Here is an 18,822-nt window from a genome sequence, read left to right as displayed (position 1 = left end):
GAATCATTTGAAGCTTCAAAAGTGAACATTTGCGTTGATGAAGTTCATGAGTTGTTTACTGTTTTTTATTTCATAATTCTTGTAATGAGTCAAAGGGTGGAAGTCAATTGTCTTTTGTGGAGATTTAAGAGGATCTGGATTAAATCATGGCCTCTAACTTTTTCGGTGGGCATTTTAAGATTTGAAGGTTTCTTTTGTGCCGAGACTATAAATACTCACAAATTATTATGTAAAAATCATATTTGTGATGAATGAAACTAATCTCTCAAATTGAGACCTTTGCCCTTAGAAATTTGAGCATCATCTTTGTCATTTCTATGTTTTATGCAATTCTTGTGGTAGATTACATTTAAGTCATTCAATCAAGCCTTGATCAAGTTCGATTGTCGAGTGACTCAATTTAGAACAAGGTTTCCAAATCTTACTTCTAGATCTTCGATCGTAAGAGATAATCTAATTCTAGCATTATCTCTTGGTTGATCCAAATTTTATATAAAAAAAGTGTTAATTTCTATGAGTCAAGGGTTCTTGTACCTCTAATTCTAACATTATCTCTTGGCTGATCCGAATTTTGTATAAAAAAGTGTTAATTTCTCTGATTCAAGGGTTCTTGCTTCAACAAAAAGTTTGGATTGTTGGGCTGAGGATTAGGGTTCTTATCAATTTGGTATAAAAGCTTAGGTTGCATAGTTGTAGCCAAGTCTAGAATTGATTTTATTTTACTTTATGCAATTCATGTGGTAGATTGCATTAAGTCATTCAATCAAGCATTGATCAAGTTCGATTGTGGAGTGACTCAATTTAGAACAAAATTTCCAAATCTTGCTCCTAGATCTTCGGTCGTAAGAGGTAATCTAATTCTAGCATTATCTCTTTGTTGATCCGAATTTTGTATAAGAAAATGTTAATTTTTTTTTATTAAAGGGTTCTTGCTTCAAGAAAGAGCTTAGATGGTTAGGCTGATAATTAGGATTGTCTTATCAATTTGGTATAAAAATCTAGGTTGCATCCTTGTGGCCTACTCTAGAATTGATTTTATCTTTCATTTATCCTATTTGCTTATCTTTTTCCAAATTTGTCAATTTATTTTGTTGTCATCATTCCCACCATTCTTGATATCTCTTTACTTTGTTCTATTTTCTTCCTAAGGATCATATTTAGATCTAAAAAAAAATTCTTATCATATTGGTTTTAATATTGTGTTTATAAATCCCTATCGTTAAACCATTTACACGTACGTATATTTGAAGATTAAATAAACTTTCATTCTCATTTTTCCCATACTATATAAATCTGGAATCGTTGTGTTTGATATTTTTCTTTCAACTTTTAACTTCATATTGCTAACTTCATCTAAATAAGGAGTTTTAATGGACACTATCTCGAACACTCTAACTTCATATTGCTAACTTGACAACTATAGTTTTCTCAACTCAATCCAACACCAATTTTTCTTACTCTTTTCTTCTTTGTAGATATGTAATCGATAGTAGAGGAAATTGTGATACCTAAATAAAAGAGAAGAACATGAATGAATCGAGACCACATCTAGATGAGAGCAATTTTGATGACTTGATGACTAAGAAAAACTTAAAAGAACTAAAAGTTACTATCTATACCAATAAAATACATCTTCCTTTTCAATGACTCAATCACAAGAACTTCAAAATTAAGTGCGTTTTGCTTTAAGTAATTCTATGATAAGTGACATCTTAAAAATTTTCCTATGAAACATATGAGTGAGGACAAACCATACTAAAAGAAATCATGTTTGTTTGTAGGAATAGTTTTCACTCTTAGAATCGAAAAATAAGTAACGTGACTAGATCATTTACTGAAAAGATCCTTGTTGGTTTGTGAGAATAGTCTTAATTGTAACTATATCGCAATGAAAATAAGGAAATGTTGAGCTATCAAATTCTAAATCCAAATTCTAAATCTTGTGCATGCAGTTTTACAAGAATTTTCATACCTACACAACGTATACTCACAAAAGGAAACTTCATTCGAGAACTTAAACTCTTAGATAATAATGCAAGATTTTGAGCTTAAATTGATATCTACAAATAAAGTGATAATGAACTAATTGGTGGAGTGGGAATCAAGTGTTTGTAGCATCAAATCTAAGCTAATATTTCAATTTCAAAAACACCAAGCAACGAATCAAGCATCGTATTCTTCGTTACTACTTTATAGCTTAGTCAAATAAAGACAACTACATAGATCTTTGTCTCTCATTAATGTCGCAAAATCCTCTCTCATTCCTTACGAATGTTTGACCAAATTATATTAGTTTTATATTATTGAAAATTGAAAAATAGGAGCATTTATTCAAGTATAGAATATCAAAAGTTAAAATACTATTTATATTTACTTATTCTATTTTAGTTTAATATTGTAATGACATAACTTTTTGCACCTATACCAATCAAGATTGTTACTTAAAAGCAAGACTTTTGTAATTAAAAAACGAGAAAAATTGCATTAGATATTAGAAAAAACGTGCTTAAAATACCCAAGATCCTTCGAAAAGACATGTGTTTATAAAGCAGACTGATACTGTAAATTTTATTCGAAAAGTACCATCAATTCACAATCACCTAACAATCACCTTATCCTCATAAACTAGAGTTTTAAAAAAATTAAAGTAAGAAGCATTTAAAGGTTGTTTTTCTCGACCCTATTCGTCACTTTCACACTATTTTTTGTCTTTACCTAAAAATAACATGTAACATACATACAGCAACAATAAAAATAATAATAATAAAAATTAAGGACTAGTTTTATTTTCGAGATCACTCACTCATGACCTTTCCTTGATCAGGTTTATCTAGTTCGATCATAATCGGTACATAGAAATATTGACTACTTAACTAGTACGTTAGTGACCAGTTCCTAAAAACGATGGATGATCCGTAATGGCTTCACCTAGGTTAGCTCCTGCAATGTTGATATGGAAATCAACCCAAGGGAAAGTATGGAACGGATTACGTTGATGATCAAGATCAAGATTAAGAAAACTCATTTCTAAACTCGTGATTCGAATCACTCCTCAAGAGGTTTGATCAATACCACTTGAATGACTCTACGTACAAGTTCTAAACACACAATTTGCAAAGAAAATTTAGCTCTCAATAAAGCTAAAATAGAAATTCTATTCTTAATTCCGAAATCTGATGTCTAATCAAAGAAAAGAAGGCTTTATATAGCCTTTACCACCTTAACCTATGTGATACATGACTCTAAATTAAATGGGCTAGTAAATGAGAAATACCCATAACCCCATATTAAAATGGCTAGTTAATGGTGGAATATAGTAACGGGTTACAATATAAATAACTCCTATATTCAAAACTAGCTTAAATATGACAAACAAATAGTTAAAAATTAAATGATGCAATTAATAAAATGCTTATTGACTCATCTTTGGACTAGTTTCATAAATTCAACAGAGTTCATTAAATGCAACTTAAAGTGCATTTAATTCATCTCTTTATTGAACCTCAACTTTGCACAACATATAAGGGAGGTCTCCAACGTCTTCTAGAATTTCCTTTGATGAGCTCACCATAGGTTGAATATAACTGTATAAGGTTTGTTGTAGCTTCTTGGCTCTCATCCTTGTAATTGGACCTTGAGGTATGAAAATTTCTTGGTCGTGGTTCATATCAAATTTCTTATGGTTGATCTCTACCACTTTCGAGCATGTACATCTCTTAAGTTCTTGTACAAGATCTTAGGGAACTCACTTAAAGCTTTTGTGTTGTGACTAGCCTTTCTTAAGTTGTGGCGATGCTTCCTCTATAGGTTAGAGCAATATCTTTTGTCCATGTTTCCCCTTCAACATACCATGTCCCCATCGGGCCTTACCTGTTTGTTAACTACGAACACTACCACTATTGAGGTAGTTTTTTGAATCATGTTATCTAAAGGTTTTGCCTCTATCTGAGCATGTTTCGCAAGTATGTCAATCGCATTAGTGTATGGAACTAGAGTCCTACTCTTCGTAATCCAGATAACCTATTCGATGGTAGGTTCCTACTAACACGTGTCTAGACTTTCTCTCTCCAAACGATGAAGGTGTGATCATAGCTTGACCATTTTTTTTGCTACACTCGACTCCAAGGTTCCCTGGACTTCCATGGCAATTCCACGTCCTTAATTTTGTGAGCATGCTTGTCCTGACCTAGGGACGGCTTAGAATGCGACCATATGATCTTGATAACTACATGCTGCTACTGGACTTGGTTTCGCCCCCTCCTCCCTCCCAAAGCCCATAACTAGTGTCATCTCCTAGGCTATCCTTCACCCCATACCTCATAAATGGCATAGTGTGCCCATCACGCTCAAAATGTCGAATCTTATTAACATATAATTTATTAGTAACTTATTCGCGAAAAGTCCAAATAAAGTTTATTTTGTCCTACAATGTAACAATGTATTGGAATCTTAAAAATATTCCATTTGAATTATTGTTAAGTTAGGTATGTAGATATAGCTCTTTCTAAATATTTATTATTTTATTTTAATCCTCAACTTTTAATTATTTTTTTAAAAGAAAATTGATACCGATTCTAAAAATGTAACGACTCAGATCCACCATATTGTCCTCTTTGTCCTTTCCCTTTCTGTCTTCCCTTCAAGGCTTTAAAATACGTCTACTAAGATTTTCACGCCCTTATAAATGGGTTGTCCCCCCAACCAATATGGACATCGCAGAAAATGTAAGAAAAATACCATTAATAATATTTTGTTTGTAAGTTTCGTTAATATCTTTTACATTTTTTTTAAAACGTCAAAAATACCTTTAAATTTTCTTAATAACTTTCAAACACTTTTAAATTTTAAAAGAAAAACTAAAAAAATACATTTATTATTAATATGCAAACTTTCAAATGTAACATTAATACTCATGAAATTTCAAAAATATCATTAATATCATATTTCAAAAATATCTATGAACTTTTCAGAGTAATATTAATACTCTTGAAATTTTAGAAAAAAAATTAAAACATCGTATTAATATAAGAACTTTTTTTTATAAAGGTTAAAAGTTAAGGTTACTTTTAAAATTTCATAAACACGATATTATCCAATTTCAAACATCATATTAATATAATCCTCCACTCCACCTCACGCGTTTTCTTAGTTTACCGAGTAAATTTTAGAGAAAATATCAAACATTCTCGTGTGAATGAAGAAAAAAACACCCCTAGAGCTAAACGTTTATTAAAACTTTTTTAAGTTCGTGCATTAATAAAATTTAATATTTTATGTAAAAGTTCGACCAATGCTAAAATACAACGCAAATTCGAAGAGTTTAAGAATCAAATCGAAATATAAACCAATAAAGTCGAAGAATAATCAAAAGAAAATCTAAGCTTTTGTTATTTTACATATTCTTCTTCTTGAATTTATTCCATCCAAGGCTTTTATATATTCCCAATTTTCACTCTTTTGGCTTAAGGAATGGCACAAAAATGGATACCAAAAGTGAACGTTGTTGTTCCAAGATCAAGAACCACTCCTCCTCCTCCGTTGCCCGGACGTTGCAAACAAGACAAAACACGAGTCGAAAAGATGAACCGAGAGCTGAAAGGGCTCTCGGGCTGCCACCGCGGCCGATGAAAAGCCTCTCCTCCGCTGCCTTGGACGGGCGGCCGAGAAAGCGAGCTCTCCTCTGTGGGGTGAGTTACAAGAACTGGAAACATAGGCTACTTGGGACATTGAATGATGTTTGGAATATGCAAGATTTGTTGATCAATCATTTTGGATATTCCAAACATAACATTCGTACTCTCACAGGTTATGTCATCTCTGCCTTCTAAATTTATGATCATTTATTTTTGTGACAATTTTTGTTGCTATTTTTTGTTTTTTTCGGGGTTTTTAAGGAATAATTTTTTAAAAAAATGATGTGGGTTGGTACTGTTTGATGATGGAAGTCCCACATCCGCTAATTTAGGAAATGATCGTGGGTTCATAAGTGAGGAATACTAACTCCATTGGTACAAGGCCTTTTGAGGAAGCCCAAAGCAAAACCATAAGAGCTTACGCTCAAAGTGGATAATATCGTACCATTGTGGAGAGTCGTATTCGTCTAACAGGTACGATAATGATCCAATTGAATTATCATAAGAACTTATAGACATAAATAATGAAACTAACCCACGTTGAGTAGTTCGTAAAATATTTATTTATTTATTTTTAAATATATATTTTGAGAAATTACCTTATTTAAAAGTTATTTTTAAGAGTTTTCGAAGAATAAAGTAATAACTAAAAATCTACATTAATATTTTGGAAACGGAATCTAATTATAAGGTCTAAATTCAAAGTTGAATTATTAACTATAAACTTCCCAAATTTACGAATATAAATTCATGGTTAATTATTAATTAATAGTAAGTATGAGATAACTTTCGAGAATAGCGTAGTCAAGATAAGCATATTTCTTTTTAGACAATTCGACAAGAACGCCTTCTTTTGAAGCATCTTTAAAGCTTTTAACGTTCCCTTTTGACCAAGTAAAAATGTAGATAATGAACATCTAAACCCGAACATTTCTAATACTACAAGAATATGTTTGTCATTTCAATATTTTTTAAGTTCCAAGATTTTATGAATTGGATTAGTTCATGGGTTCGTCTAATCCTAGATGGGGTTAATTTAAATATAACGTGTTATTTTTAAAATATATATTTTTTCTTACAATGAAATTATATACATATATTTATTTTATTTTTAGCATTTACTCTCGCATGTTTTAAATATTTTTTAACTATTTGAAAAGTTGTGATATATAACATCAGTTAGGGAGGAAACTAATCATTCTTTACAAAGGTGGGGAAATCTCTCCTTAGCATAGGCATTTTAAAAATCTTGAGGGGTTAGAGTTTGGTTTTAGGCAATGTAAGGATGTTGAATCCTAAAATGGATGAACACCATGCGGTATGTCAGCGAGAGACGTTGGACCCTGAAGGGGGGTGAATTGTGAGATCTCTCATTGGTTGGAGAAGGAGAGTGTCAACGAGGACGTTGGGCCTCGAAAGGGTGGATTGTGAGATCCCACATCGATTGGAGAGAGAAACGAGTGTCAACGAGGATGCTGGGCCCCGAAAGGAGTGGATTGTGAGATCTTACGTTAGTTGGAGAGGAAAATAGTGTTAGCAAAGATGCTGAGCCCTGAAAGAGGTGGATTGTGAGATCCTACGTTAATTGGAGAGGAGAATGAGGGACAGCGAAGACGCTGAGCTCCAAAAGGGGTAGATTGTAAGATCCACATCGGTTGGAGAGAGGAACGAGTATCGGCAAAGACGTTGGCCTGGATGGAGTGGATTATGAGATCCAAATTGGTTAGAGAGGAGAACGAACGACAGATGTAATTTTAAAAACCAAATAGAACAAATATTAATCAGATGTTTGAAAATAAAATAAATATACATTCTAAGGGACAAAAAAAATGAATTGATGACTAGAACAATTCGAACCACCTCATCTAAAATATTTATGGTTGGAACTGGAGCAGAGTACGAAACAAACCCGGAGCGAGTACCAACAAAGAAGAACATCCAAAGCGGACTAAAATGGCTAGTTGAAGGTTGCAGGGGAGGCGAAAGCCTGGTGTTCTACTTCTCCGGCCATGGATTACGGCAGCCGGATTTCGCGATGGACGAGCTCGACGGCTTCGACGAGACGATATGCCCAGTGGACTTCATGGAGGAAGGGATGATAAGCGACAACGAGATCAACGCCACCATTGTTTCCCCTCTGAAGGCCGGCGTGAACCTCCACAGCATCGTCGACGCCTGCCACAGCGCCACAATGCTCGATCTCGCCTATGTTTATGACCGCAACAGGTTCGGTTATTTCATTTGAATTTGAATTTGGGTTTGATTTTGATATTGGAATATGGGGTTTTAGGGATGAGTGGGTGGACAACAGGCCGCCGTCGGGAGCGTGGAAGGCGACGAGTGGTGGATTGGCGATTTGTTTGAGTGCTTGTGGAGATGATGAATTTGCTGCTGATACTTCTGTAAGCATCCACATAATATTCTCTATTATCTTCCTTTTTTAGTACGACCAATCCAACTTAACCCATACCGTTCCCGTTGGGATGGTTTCGGATGAATGAAAACTAGATTGGTTGAACGGTGCAAACGTGTCGATGGGGATTTATTTTTAATTTTAAAAGTTACATTTTTGTGAAATTCCAATCGGTTGAGGAAGAGAACTAAACATTTTTTGTATGGGTGTGAAACTCTCTCCCTAGTAGACGTTTTAAAAACGTCTGAGGGGAAGCCTAAAAGGGAAAACTTAAACATGACAATATCTGGTGGGCTTGAGTTGTTACAAATGGTATCAGAGTATGACACCGAGCGATGTGTCAACGAAAAGGCTGAGCCCCGAAGGAGGTGAACACGAGGCGGTGTGCCAGTATGGATGCTGGGTCCCAAAGAGGGGTGGATTAGGGAGTCTCACATTTATTAGAGAAGGGAACGAGTGTCGTGAGGATAGGTGGTGTGCCAGTATGGATGTTGGGTCCCGAAGAGGGGTGGATTGGGGGGTCCCACATCCTTTGGAGAAAGGAACAAGTGTCAGTGATGATGTTGGACCCTGAACCGATATTTTAGAAGTTGAGAGATCAAAATAGAACAAACTGAGAACTTTATACACCAAAATGAGAAGAACTTAAGAACGATAAAAAAAAAAACTAATTTGCTCGAGAAAGTTTAGGGTTGTTTGACGATTGTTGGAAATTATATGCAGATATTATCAGGGAAGACGATGAACGGAGCACTGACATTCATTCTTATTGATTTCGTGAAGAGATTTGGAGAAATAACGTATGGACGCCTGCTTGATTGCATGCAAGAAGCTGTTCGAAGGGCCAACAAAAAAGGATGTCTCCCATGTGTTTTTTTCCGAAAATTGTTCGAATACAAACAAATTCAGGTCATTTACTCATTACCCTTTCATTTTTTTTCTTCTTTTTTAACGTTTTTTTTTTCCTCTCAATTTTAACCTTAAATTTGAATAAATGTTCGATTGCTCGTAAAAAAACCAATGAATTATACACAATTCAATTATTAGGACATTCGAAATTGACTTCTTGAACTTGATATGAATATTCAAACTTAAACAACAAGCCTTTGGTCAAAGTGTCGAGTTTTTTTTATTTCTTTCTCGTTTTCCTCTTGATGACCGCCTTCCTCACACACGTCACGAATGTGAATTTACTTGAATATCCTTAAGACATTGTTATGAGAAGACTCTTAGCGTGGAAATGTTATTTAATGAGGTCGTCACTGTACGACCGTTTTATAATAACTATCCGATGTGAACTCAAAATTTTATATAACACTAATAACCACTCTATATATTTTTCCATATTTCTCTCGTACATTCAACCTTACAAAATTGTCGGCCACAAGCCAGCTTCTCCCGTAGGTTCTCACTCAAATGTGTACTATTGTTGTTTACGAACCAATTGGACTAGTGGTTGTTGTAGATTTGACCGTCCTAGAAGGAACAGGGCAGCTAAAATATCAAAGGGTGTCGGTGTATCTATAATATTAGTATGTAATAGCAATCGAGAGTATTTACCATCGAGAAGGTCCTCTCGTTTTTTCATGCTAATTTTTACGTTTTTTTCGTTTTTTGCAGGAACCTCGACTCTCATCATCAGAGATCTTTGACGTGCACAAGAAAATATTTACATTATAACTCTAGATTTTTCCTACTAAAAAATAATTTGAAATTGTTTAGAGAGGAAACTCTAACTCTCTCCTATAGGGAAATTTTCATTTTAAACAAATATCTAATTACTGTTTTGTAATAAAATATCTAATTACTTGTAATAACTTAACTTGGTTGAAATTAGGTGAAGTTAATATTTATTAATTACTTCGTTAGATTGAGATTGTAATTTATATTTTAAATTTTAAAACATAGATTGACGACGTATAGCTATTAACCTTAATCTCATAAAAAAAAACATCACGATCACGATTTTCCAACCTTAACAATTAATTTTATTGTTTTCCCTTCGAAGAAGGTACCAAAAAAAAAAAGTATATATAAAATAGTAAAATACTTATCTATCCCGACATAACTCAACTAATTACGACATATATCCTCAACTAAGAAGTTAAATATTCAAATCTTTACCGCTAACTGATGTTGAACTAAAAATTTATAATAATATTGCAAAAAGAGGCCGAAAGATGCCTTAATTGTCTCCTTTGAGCTCAAAGACACAGCCATACAACCTATAGAACGTCTTCATCGTCTCCTCGAACTCAAAGACAATTGTACAACCTATAGAACGTCGAACTCAAAAGACATAACTATACAACCTATAGAATAGAGTATTTCAAGTATTCATTGTCCTCTTTTGGTTGGTATTAAAACTTCGGCATAATACAAGAATTTTTCACCCGAAATCAAGTCATGAAACAAGGTGTTTAGCTGGAAAAAAATCGTAAATTTATTCGTAATAACCTAAGCCCACTGCTAGTAGATATTGTCCTCTTTGGGCTTTCCCCTCAAGGTTTTTAAAAATCGTCTCCTTCCACACCTTTATGAAAAATGATTTGTTTCCCTCTCCAACCGATGTGGGATCTCACAATCCACCTCCCTTCGGGACCCAACGTTCTAGCGAGCACTTGTCTCTCTTTCCAACCAGGTAGTGAACCAGCAAGGACATTGGGCCTCAAAGGGAGATGGATTGTGAGACCCCACATCGGTTGGAGACAGGAACGAAACATTCTTCATAAAGGTGTGAAAACTTCTCCCTAGCAGACGCGTTTTAAAAACCTTGAAGGGAAGCCCGAAAAGGAAGAGCCCCGAGAGAACAATATCTTTGAGTTATTCCTCCTTATAAACTCTCAATAATCAACCTAAATGATCACAGTGAACAGGTTCAAAAAAAGATCAAAAAGAGAATATTTTCACAACACAGAACAAGCACCCAAATTTAGAATTGAAACTTCCCACACGGTTCAATGGATAAAAGAATTCCACATGGTCCTGTGCCAAACTAAGGTTCACTAAAGTTTAAATATATACTCACAAAATTGGCAGCTGCCGCTGGGCTCTGACTCCTTTCCAGCTCTACTCTTTATTTTCATTTGACAATGCACAATTACAATGCTTCTATCAGCTTGGCTTTGTTTCTTTTTGCTATTCGTTTTCGGGTTTTCTTTTCATTTTCGATACGAGAATTGCATCCTCAACTGATCAGTTTTCTTAATCTCTTTTCGGCAAGATTCGCAACTTTATTCTGCGGTTCGAGGACGAGAGCATGCTTGAAATCTGCAAAAGTATGAGAAACCAAAGCAAATATTTATCGAACGGGCACCGAAACACGCTTTCATTAACAGAGAAAACACTCTCGTCTATATAAAGGCAAGCATTCCATGGCCAGTTCTGAAACCACCATTAGTCTATAATGACAAAACTTCACATCCACGTTTTCTTTTCCGAGGTCGATTTGTGTCAATTATTCAAATCTATCTCGAAATTTCAGGGTTCTTAACGATAGCCAAAAGGTCTGCTAGATGCACAAAATCAATCTAATACTATGTTTATATAATTTTTCTCTGAAGTTGTTTACATAATCCTAATCGATTGAGCAAGATGTTCACGTCAAGGCATACGCATACGTTCACATGCAAAGAAACGTAAACAATGCAGCTTCAGATATTTCAGTGATAAAAATCATCTCACCTTTGATGGCTTCTTTATAGAGAAGAAGAGACTCTCTGGCAGTTCCTCGTCTGAGATACGCCTTCACATTCTGCGTGAAGAAACGAAACGTTAAGAATATCATCATCTCTTTTGCAGATTGTCTAACGTAAAGATAAATCGATCGTTTTTTAACGACTAAAAACACCCAGCCCAGCATACATAGCAACAGAGTATTTCAACCCAAAATGAATTATTTATACGTTTCTGCTCAAATCAAAGGCTTTACTTGTCCAAGGCATGTTGCTTATGGCCGCATGTCGGATGTCCCGGTCATGCTTGTCTAGAACGTGTTGTCTATAGTCGCATGCCCGTTCCAAACCCCTTTTATCATGCTTTCATCTTAGATAGACTTTTACTATTTCATGTTGTGTCAATACGGAGGTATATGACCTGTCACCAAAATCATGTCTGCACCCGCTAAAATGCCCCAAAATGTACTATATGGGGATGTGACTAGTCATCAATTCTTCCTACTCTGAGTTATATGCTATTTAAGTCGTGTTTCTTTCTTTACTTATAGCCTTTACTTATAGCCATATAACGTTATATTCTTCAATTTTTTCAAATTGTTTTCAAATGTATTTCCCCGCTCACATTTTTTTAAAATATTTCTCGCAAACGTGACTCAACGCTTGAGCATATGCCGACGTTGTCCGCAAAATCCGAATTTTTCACGGCTGACTTGTTCATAGAGTTAGAACAAATGTTGTACAATCGCTGTTCCACTGTCGAAAGAATACGATTGTGACACTACATAGTAACAGAGTATATCATCACGGGAAGCTATCCCATTAATAAATTTTATAATAATAATTAAGAGAGACAGCAGCAACAACAGCAATAATAAAAGGAAACCTGCTGGAAGTTTTAGTCTAAACATATCTGGAAGCTATCCCATGAATAAATTTTATAATAATAATTGAAGTTTTAGTCTTCAATTCTTGCATTGACCGCCGCTCGGGTCCATGGCTTGGTAAAACACCTTCAATTGGCCGTCAGTGACTAGAAAGTTTCATAACTATCCTTTGTAACGGCCGAAGCCCACTGCTAGCAGATATTATCCTCTTTGGGCTTTTCCTTTCGAGTTTCCCTCAAGGTTTTTAAAACGTGTCTACTAGGAAGAGGTTTCCACACCCTTATAAAGAGTGTTTCGTTCTCCTCCCCAACCGATGAGGGATCTCATATCCTTCGTCTCCGTTCATTGATATTTGGCCTTTTTTGTAATGCTTTCTTTAAGTTTTTGCCTTTGAATGTATGTTTGTGTGTGTTTGGTTGTTTTTCTATATAGCCAAGTATGAATCAGATAGTTACCTTCTTATCAAGTAATATGGCTTTGCTGCAGTCATCTTCAGCTTGTTGAAAGCTACATGTATTGAAATTCAAGTAATTGATGAATTCAGTACACACCAAGTAGAATAAGTAAATAGCTGACTGAAATATTTGTGGGTAACATACCAGCCTAACTCTAAGTAAGCGGCAGCTCGGTTGCAATAATAAGTTGCATTCGTCCCGTTTAATTTAATCGCTTCTGTATAGTAATTAACAGCTTTATTCCACTGTCTTCCTTTAAAAGCTGCATTGCCCTGCAAATCATTCCTTTTGTTTTAGTAAACTGTTCAACTAAGAAAATTGAGTATGTTAATCAACAATAACAATGTATTCGAACATGTAAGCTAGTCAACTTTTAATGAACAATGAAAAACAGGCAACCCCAGATGTTTTAGAACGAACAAAGCGAAAGCAAACGAAGATGGCGATTATACGAGCCCTCACTTCATGAAGAATCTCCTGCAACTACATAATGTTTGAGCAATATTTCCAATATCAAAGCTCAAAAATTTGTGACGAACATAACCGCAGAATCAGTATATGAACACGAAAGAACAAATTTGGCCCTCGAAAGGGAGTACAAGAAGTGAAAATCGAAATACCAGTTGAGTAGATCGAAAAGGTGGAAACTATTTTTTTTATGGTATGTAATTCGAGGGTTTATGCCTGAAATCAAAATCTGGAACTGTTACTGATTCACCTAGGACTTTCACCGGATCCCCGGGAAATTACTACACGTTTCTTACTCGTCTGATGTTGAATCACATTTATTTTTCATTGACCAGCCACTAATTTTTAAAAGCAGAGGAGAAAAACAAATTGATCTTTTAATTAAATCAGAAACTGTAAATTTTAGCAAAAAGGATCTTATGAGTTCTTGAATAAGAACCTACTTCACATCAAATAACATCATCATGGCAGAATCAAGACGGACATTATTAATCGCATCGACAATAGAGGCAAACCTTTTCTTTCAATAGTTCAGAGGCATCCATGTCGCCGTTGGTATCAGCAAATGGCGATGAACTGTTAGACGCTATACTGACTTGCTCTTGAAGAGCTGAGAAAATATCCAAGACTGTGTCTAGAAGAAACTTATCAGCACCATGGAATGTTAAAAGTGAAATGGATATGGGACAATCATCCTGCCTTCCCAAAGGAACAACAACCTGACAATACGATGTTATAACAACAATAACATGTCACTCTTCGAGCGGTCGACAGAAAATAACTGAAACGAGATTGTTAACTTACTTCACAGCAACCAGACACGCTTGAAATGCTTGATAATGCAAATATCCTATCACGAAACTCCGAAGAAATTCCCTTCTTTGTACTTAGCTTTGGTGGGAGGTCTGCAGTTGTGGGAATTACTAATATGCCATCATCCTAGAGTGAATAAAAACAGATAATTTAGCGTACATAAATAATTATTTTAAGAATTACTGACCAACAACCACGTGAGTGGTCATAATGTTCGGTTATGGAGTCTATGGTCATATATAATAAACAACTACGTAAAGTAAAAAGCTATATCTGGTAAACCTATATATGGTAGATAGTTATATATAGATGGTTATATCTCGTAAAACTATACATATCCCCTTAGACCGTGTATTCTCTATTACTGTAGATAGTTGAAGTCATCAAATGTAAACCTTTAGCCTGTCTCCTGTTTTTTGTATTCATCTAGATCGAGTGTGTGCATTATTTTGCGATCCTAACACATAAATAGTACAAAATCACAATAATAAGGGAAGTCTTCTTATCAAACACTCGAGAATTCCTCGTATTTTATAATGCAAAATATTAGAATTGCTGCAAAAGATTCATATTTACATACACTCATTTCAAGGTACACAACAATGAATTGGGGATACCTTTAATAAACTTTGAAGTGCAAGTCTCGTCTCCGTTCTGACTTTATAAAGCGTTTTCATATCATCATAAGATGTTTTAATTGCTGCAAGAACATCTTCAGATACGTTAGATCCTAACTTGGGTTTGACCGACTTAATCCATTCTTCGTGATTTATTTTAAATTCGCATCTGAAAAGTGCATGCCACAACAGATTCATTAGTAGGGGTTCATTGTCCTGAAAGAAAACAACAATTTGAAGATGGAACATGTTATCGAACATACAATGTAGCTAATATATCGACAATTATGCATTTTAACAGCCACCATTATGTAGCAATTACAGTTCAACAGTGAAAGAAAAGGTCACCATTGAGTAATCCCGACAGTCGTTCATACTAGGAGTGTATGATATCGACATTGACTACGGCACTTCCAATATTCCATCAAGCGACGTGACTCAAAGACCAAAATGAGATGTTCGCTCTATTACTATTTAGTATCGAATATTTCATACGTAATGTACAGCACCAACACAACAGACATACCGAAAGAATATGGAGAAGCCTAATAATTTTCAGTTTAAAGTAAAGAGTAACGGGTTCGTCCTATTGCAGCTATTTCTCACCCTCACGCTTCTAAATTTTGAGAATTTATAATGGATCACATGGTTTCACGCAACACGAAAATTAGCATGTCATTTGACACGCATCATGTTGTAACGACCAAAGTCCACCGCTGGCAGACATTGTCCTCTTTGGGCCTTCCCTTTCGGGGTTCCCCTCAGGGATTTAAAACGCGTATTCTAGGGAGAGGTTTCCATACCCTTATAAAGAGTGTTTCGTTCTCCTCCCCAACCGATGTGGGATCTCACACATGTGCACAATTTTAGGTGCAACGCCCGGAAAAAAATGCAATTATCTATATGTAAGAAAATAAAGGAAACAAAAGGTTAAGATGAAAAATAAATAAATATTACAAAAGTTGATTTCACTATGGTGCATACACAAAAGGATGATAACCCGCAATAGTATCGGGTGGGAAGTCGAGCAGCATCCAATGTCTGTATGTGCTTCATGAAATATAGGGGCGACGATCTTATCGAAAGAAATATAGGTGTAATATATACGCGACTATGCTTCTTAATCCATAAGTAGACTGACATGTAGAGTGAAAAAATAAGTAGTCAGGATCACCTGTGCTTACCTCTGTAATAAAATCATAACAGATGACAAAGCTTTGAAAATAGAAATTCCTTTTTGCGAGTTCGGGGGTTGTTGAAGGAACTCTTTCAGGCTCGGGATTTTAGACACCAAGTACTGACCAAAGTTCATGTGTTTTGGAGACTGATCTGCAGATGCAAAAAGCTCAAAAAATCAATATAAACCTAAAATAATCTTTAAAGCACTTGAACTGAGAGCTTCGTTAGGAAATACGTGTGAACGGTCCTGAAACTTACAACCAGATAGATTTTCTATAGCCTTTTTAACGACATGAACAGTCTTTTGCAAAGGAACCTTGGAAAGCTGAAATAGATCATCAGCAAAAACAAGGCGTCGCATCCTTCGAGGTTCTACTGAATTCAGTTTGAGTAGAACATGCCCAACACGATGTAGAATGGATGGATCACGAGCAAACCATCCTTAACGATGACATACAAAAAGTACTCGAATGAATATCGATGATAGAAAAATGATGAAAAATGTCAATTGATGTGCCATCTTACCAACAGTATCCAAGCTCGGCGAATTCGACAAAACTCTATTCATTGGTACGACTCCATGAGAGGGACGAAATGCAAATATACCACAAAATGAAGCTGAAATTCTGATGCAACCAACCGTATCAGTGCCTAAAATATAAGAAATTACTTCGTTATGAGATTGTATCTTGCTAGACTGGCGAGCCTCGTATATACTAAAACAGAAACAGACTTGAACTGGAAATGCTTCTCAGAGTCAAGATTTTTCATTTAAGAGAACATTCTAATGCTCTTATAAAGAAAGTGCACCAATTTATATAGAGAGAGAGATATAGATTTGTATATATATCATAGATACTCTGAAATGTTGTGGTACGGGGACGAGACGAGGTGACATACTACGATCACATACAAAAGTGCTGCCCTTCGGCTCTGCAATATGGAACCTCTCACTCTCATTCCTTTATAAGGTCCTATCGGGATAGGTAGACCCAAGCCTTTCGCCTCTTCCCTATCAAGCAATAGTTCCCCACGGCTAACAAATAGGAATTTAGGCCGTAAAAGAAAGGTACCAGCCCCCCTCAGGGATTTGGCTTTCCTTATCTACGTGCACACTGCATCAATATATACATATATATATATAGCTTGTATCCATGCGCTTCATATTCACCTAGAGTTCGCTCCCAAAAATATAGCCATTCCCACCCCTTCGCGTCAATCCCATGAGCCTCTTATCCATTCTCATTCGATCACAGCAGGGGAGCAAGTAAAAATAGAAAAACTCACATTGAGTTTAGGGATAATCAAGCTCAAACCGATGACTTCCGGGCCATGTCAAGGCGACACTCTACTACTGAATTATATCTCTTCCCTTGCCCCCATCGAGAAATAGATATATATATATATGTATGTATATATATGTATCTATTTTCGGATTGGATTGCCTATTCACTAAAAAATTTAGCAATACATTATAAAAAGAAATGGAAACTATACTAACCAAGAGCAAAGTCAACAAGCTCTCCTGCAACAGCCACGGCAGACCCACTAGAAGAACCTCCACATACAAATGATGGAAACTTTGGATTGGTAGGAGTTCCATATTGCTTGTTCTCCCCAGTAATCCTAAATGAACAATCAAACAAACACCTCAAGAACATTGACAAACAAATTTACTGGGAGAATATGAACACCGGCTTACCCAAAACCCAGTTCATCCATAACAGTCTTCCCAACACAAGCAGCCCCATTCATGAGCAGAAGAGTTACCGCCCCATCGGTCTTCTCAGCAACATCATGAGTCCTCTTCCAGTCCGGATTGCCAAACCCCGTCACATAGTCCTTCACGTCGAATCTAAAGCAACCCACAAAATCAAACGATCAAGAACACAAACCCCTGTGAGATTAAGAAACAAGAAATCGCAGAGAGAAAAAGGAAGAATACGAACACATCCTTGACGGCGAAAATGAGGCCGGTAAGGGGAAGTCTGGCGGCGGGCGGCGGCGGCTGAGGGAAAGGTTTAAGCTCAAAACGATGGACGAAGGCACCAAAGTCCTCTCTCTGCAACACTTTGCCATTTCTTCTCCTTCGGGTCTCTGCATAAATTACGATTCCGGCGACGCTAACCCCGATCAGGATCCAGAGTTTGGGGTTAGAAGCATTGGATTGCATGAACTTTAGGGGCTTTGACATGAATCGCAATCGGAGCAGATTGATTGGGGTTGAGAATCAAAATGAATGAGGAAATTAGAAGAAACGGAGGGTTTTAGGAAGGTTTAAACCGATCAATTTGATTCGGTCTTCAGTTCGTACAAGCTCATGTCTAATACCCATTACCCATTTAAGCCCATGTCTCTACCCAATTACTCATGGCCCATGAAAGAAACCCATCTCAGCCACACTCCATTTCAGCTCCATGCACTCGCAAAACCCCCACCCTCGTGCATTGCAGCTGGCGACGCCAATGTCTCAGCTCTCCAGCCACCAGATTGGCGACGTGGTGATTTCAATAAAGGGACTTATACCCATCAGTCGATTGGACTCCATTGTATAGACACCCATGTTGATCATAGTCATAATCATCTGGCCATAACTCATATGGAATGCATGCTTTTTTAAGAGTAGTGTGTTTCGACAAACTTAAAAAGTCTCGACCGTAGGTGTTCTACCTCCATCAGACAT

The 18,822-nt window shown here is 36.0% G+C and overlaps 2 protein-coding genes across 2 annotated transcripts; one reads left to right on the top strand and one right to left on the bottom strand.

The window, feature by feature from the left end:
- The first annotated feature begins 5,479 nt into the window (after window positions 1–5,479).
- LOC111463998 (metacaspase-1-like) lies at window positions 5,480–9,823 on the top strand. The gene is made up of 5 exons (XM_023108041.1): window positions 5,480–5,805; window positions 7,529–7,859; window positions 7,924–8,035; window positions 8,770–8,955; window positions 9,667–9,823. The coding sequence occupies exons 1-5, from the start codon at window positions 5,481–5,483 to the stop codon at window positions 9,724–9,726; spliced, it is 1,014 nt and encodes a 337-aa protein (XP_022963809.1). The 5' UTR covers window position 5,480; the 3' UTR covers window positions 9,727–9,823.
- Window positions 9,824–10,949: 1,126 nt separating this feature from the next.
- LOC111463997 (outer envelope protein 64, mitochondrial) lies at window positions 10,950–18,612 on the bottom strand. The gene is made up of 13 exons (XM_023108040.1): window positions 18,089–18,612; window positions 17,842–17,994; window positions 17,641–17,765; window positions 16,665–16,790; window positions 16,398–16,580; window positions 16,145–16,289; window positions 14,961–15,129; window positions 14,335–14,469; window positions 14,046–14,249; window positions 13,207–13,334; window positions 13,063–13,114; window positions 11,731–11,800; window positions 10,950–11,316 (listed from the first exon to the last, which is right to left on the bottom strand). The coding sequence occupies exons 1-13, from the start codon at window positions 18,331–18,333 to the stop codon at window positions 11,234–11,236; spliced, it is 1,818 nt and encodes a 605-aa protein (XP_022963808.1). The 5' UTR covers window positions 18,334–18,612; the 3' UTR covers window positions 10,950–11,233.
- Window positions 18,613–18,822: the final 210 nt, after the last annotated feature.

This window comes from Cucurbita moschata, unplaced genomic scaffold (assembly GCF_002738365.1).
Source record: "Cucurbita moschata cultivar Rifu unplaced genomic scaffold, Cmos_1.0 Cmo_Scf00029, whole genome shotgun sequence".
NCBI classification, from domain to species: domain Eukaryota; kingdom Viridiplantae; phylum Streptophyta; class Magnoliopsida; order Cucurbitales; family Cucurbitaceae; genus Cucurbita; species Cucurbita moschata.
The sequence above is the reverse complement of the archived record's forward strand: the minus strand, read 5'-3'. Positions and strand labels throughout refer to the sequence as shown.

What these genes read in the sequence shown, in the direction of transcription:
- LOC111463998 (XM_023108041.1), top strand. Translation starts at nt 5,481, where the DNA reads ATGGATACCAAAAGTGAACGTTGTTGTTCCAAGATCAAGAACCACTCC. An exon ending in TAACATTCGTACTCTCACAG is followed by an intron (nt 5,806 to 7,528) that starts GTTATGTCATCT and finishes GAACTGGAGCAG; the next exon opens with AGTACGAAACAAACCCGGAG. An exon ending in TATGTTTATGACCGCAACAG is followed by an intron (nt 7,860 to 7,923) that starts GTTCGGTTATTT and finishes ATGGGGTTTTAG; the next exon opens with GGATGAGTGGGTGGACAACA.
- LOC111463997 (XM_023108040.1), bottom strand. Translation starts at nt 18,333, where the DNA reads ATGTCAAAGCCCCTAAAGTTCATGCAATCCAATGCTTCTAACCCCAAA. An exon ending in CACTTCAAAGTTTATTAAAG is followed by an intron (nt 14,470 to 14,960) that starts GTATCCCCAATT and finishes TATTCACTCTAG; the next exon opens with GATGATGGCATATTAGTAAT. An exon ending in CTATAAAGAAGCCATCAAAG is followed by an intron (nt 11,317 to 11,730) that starts GTGAGATGATTT and finishes ATACTTTTGCAG; the next exon opens with ATTTCAAGCATGCTCTCGTC.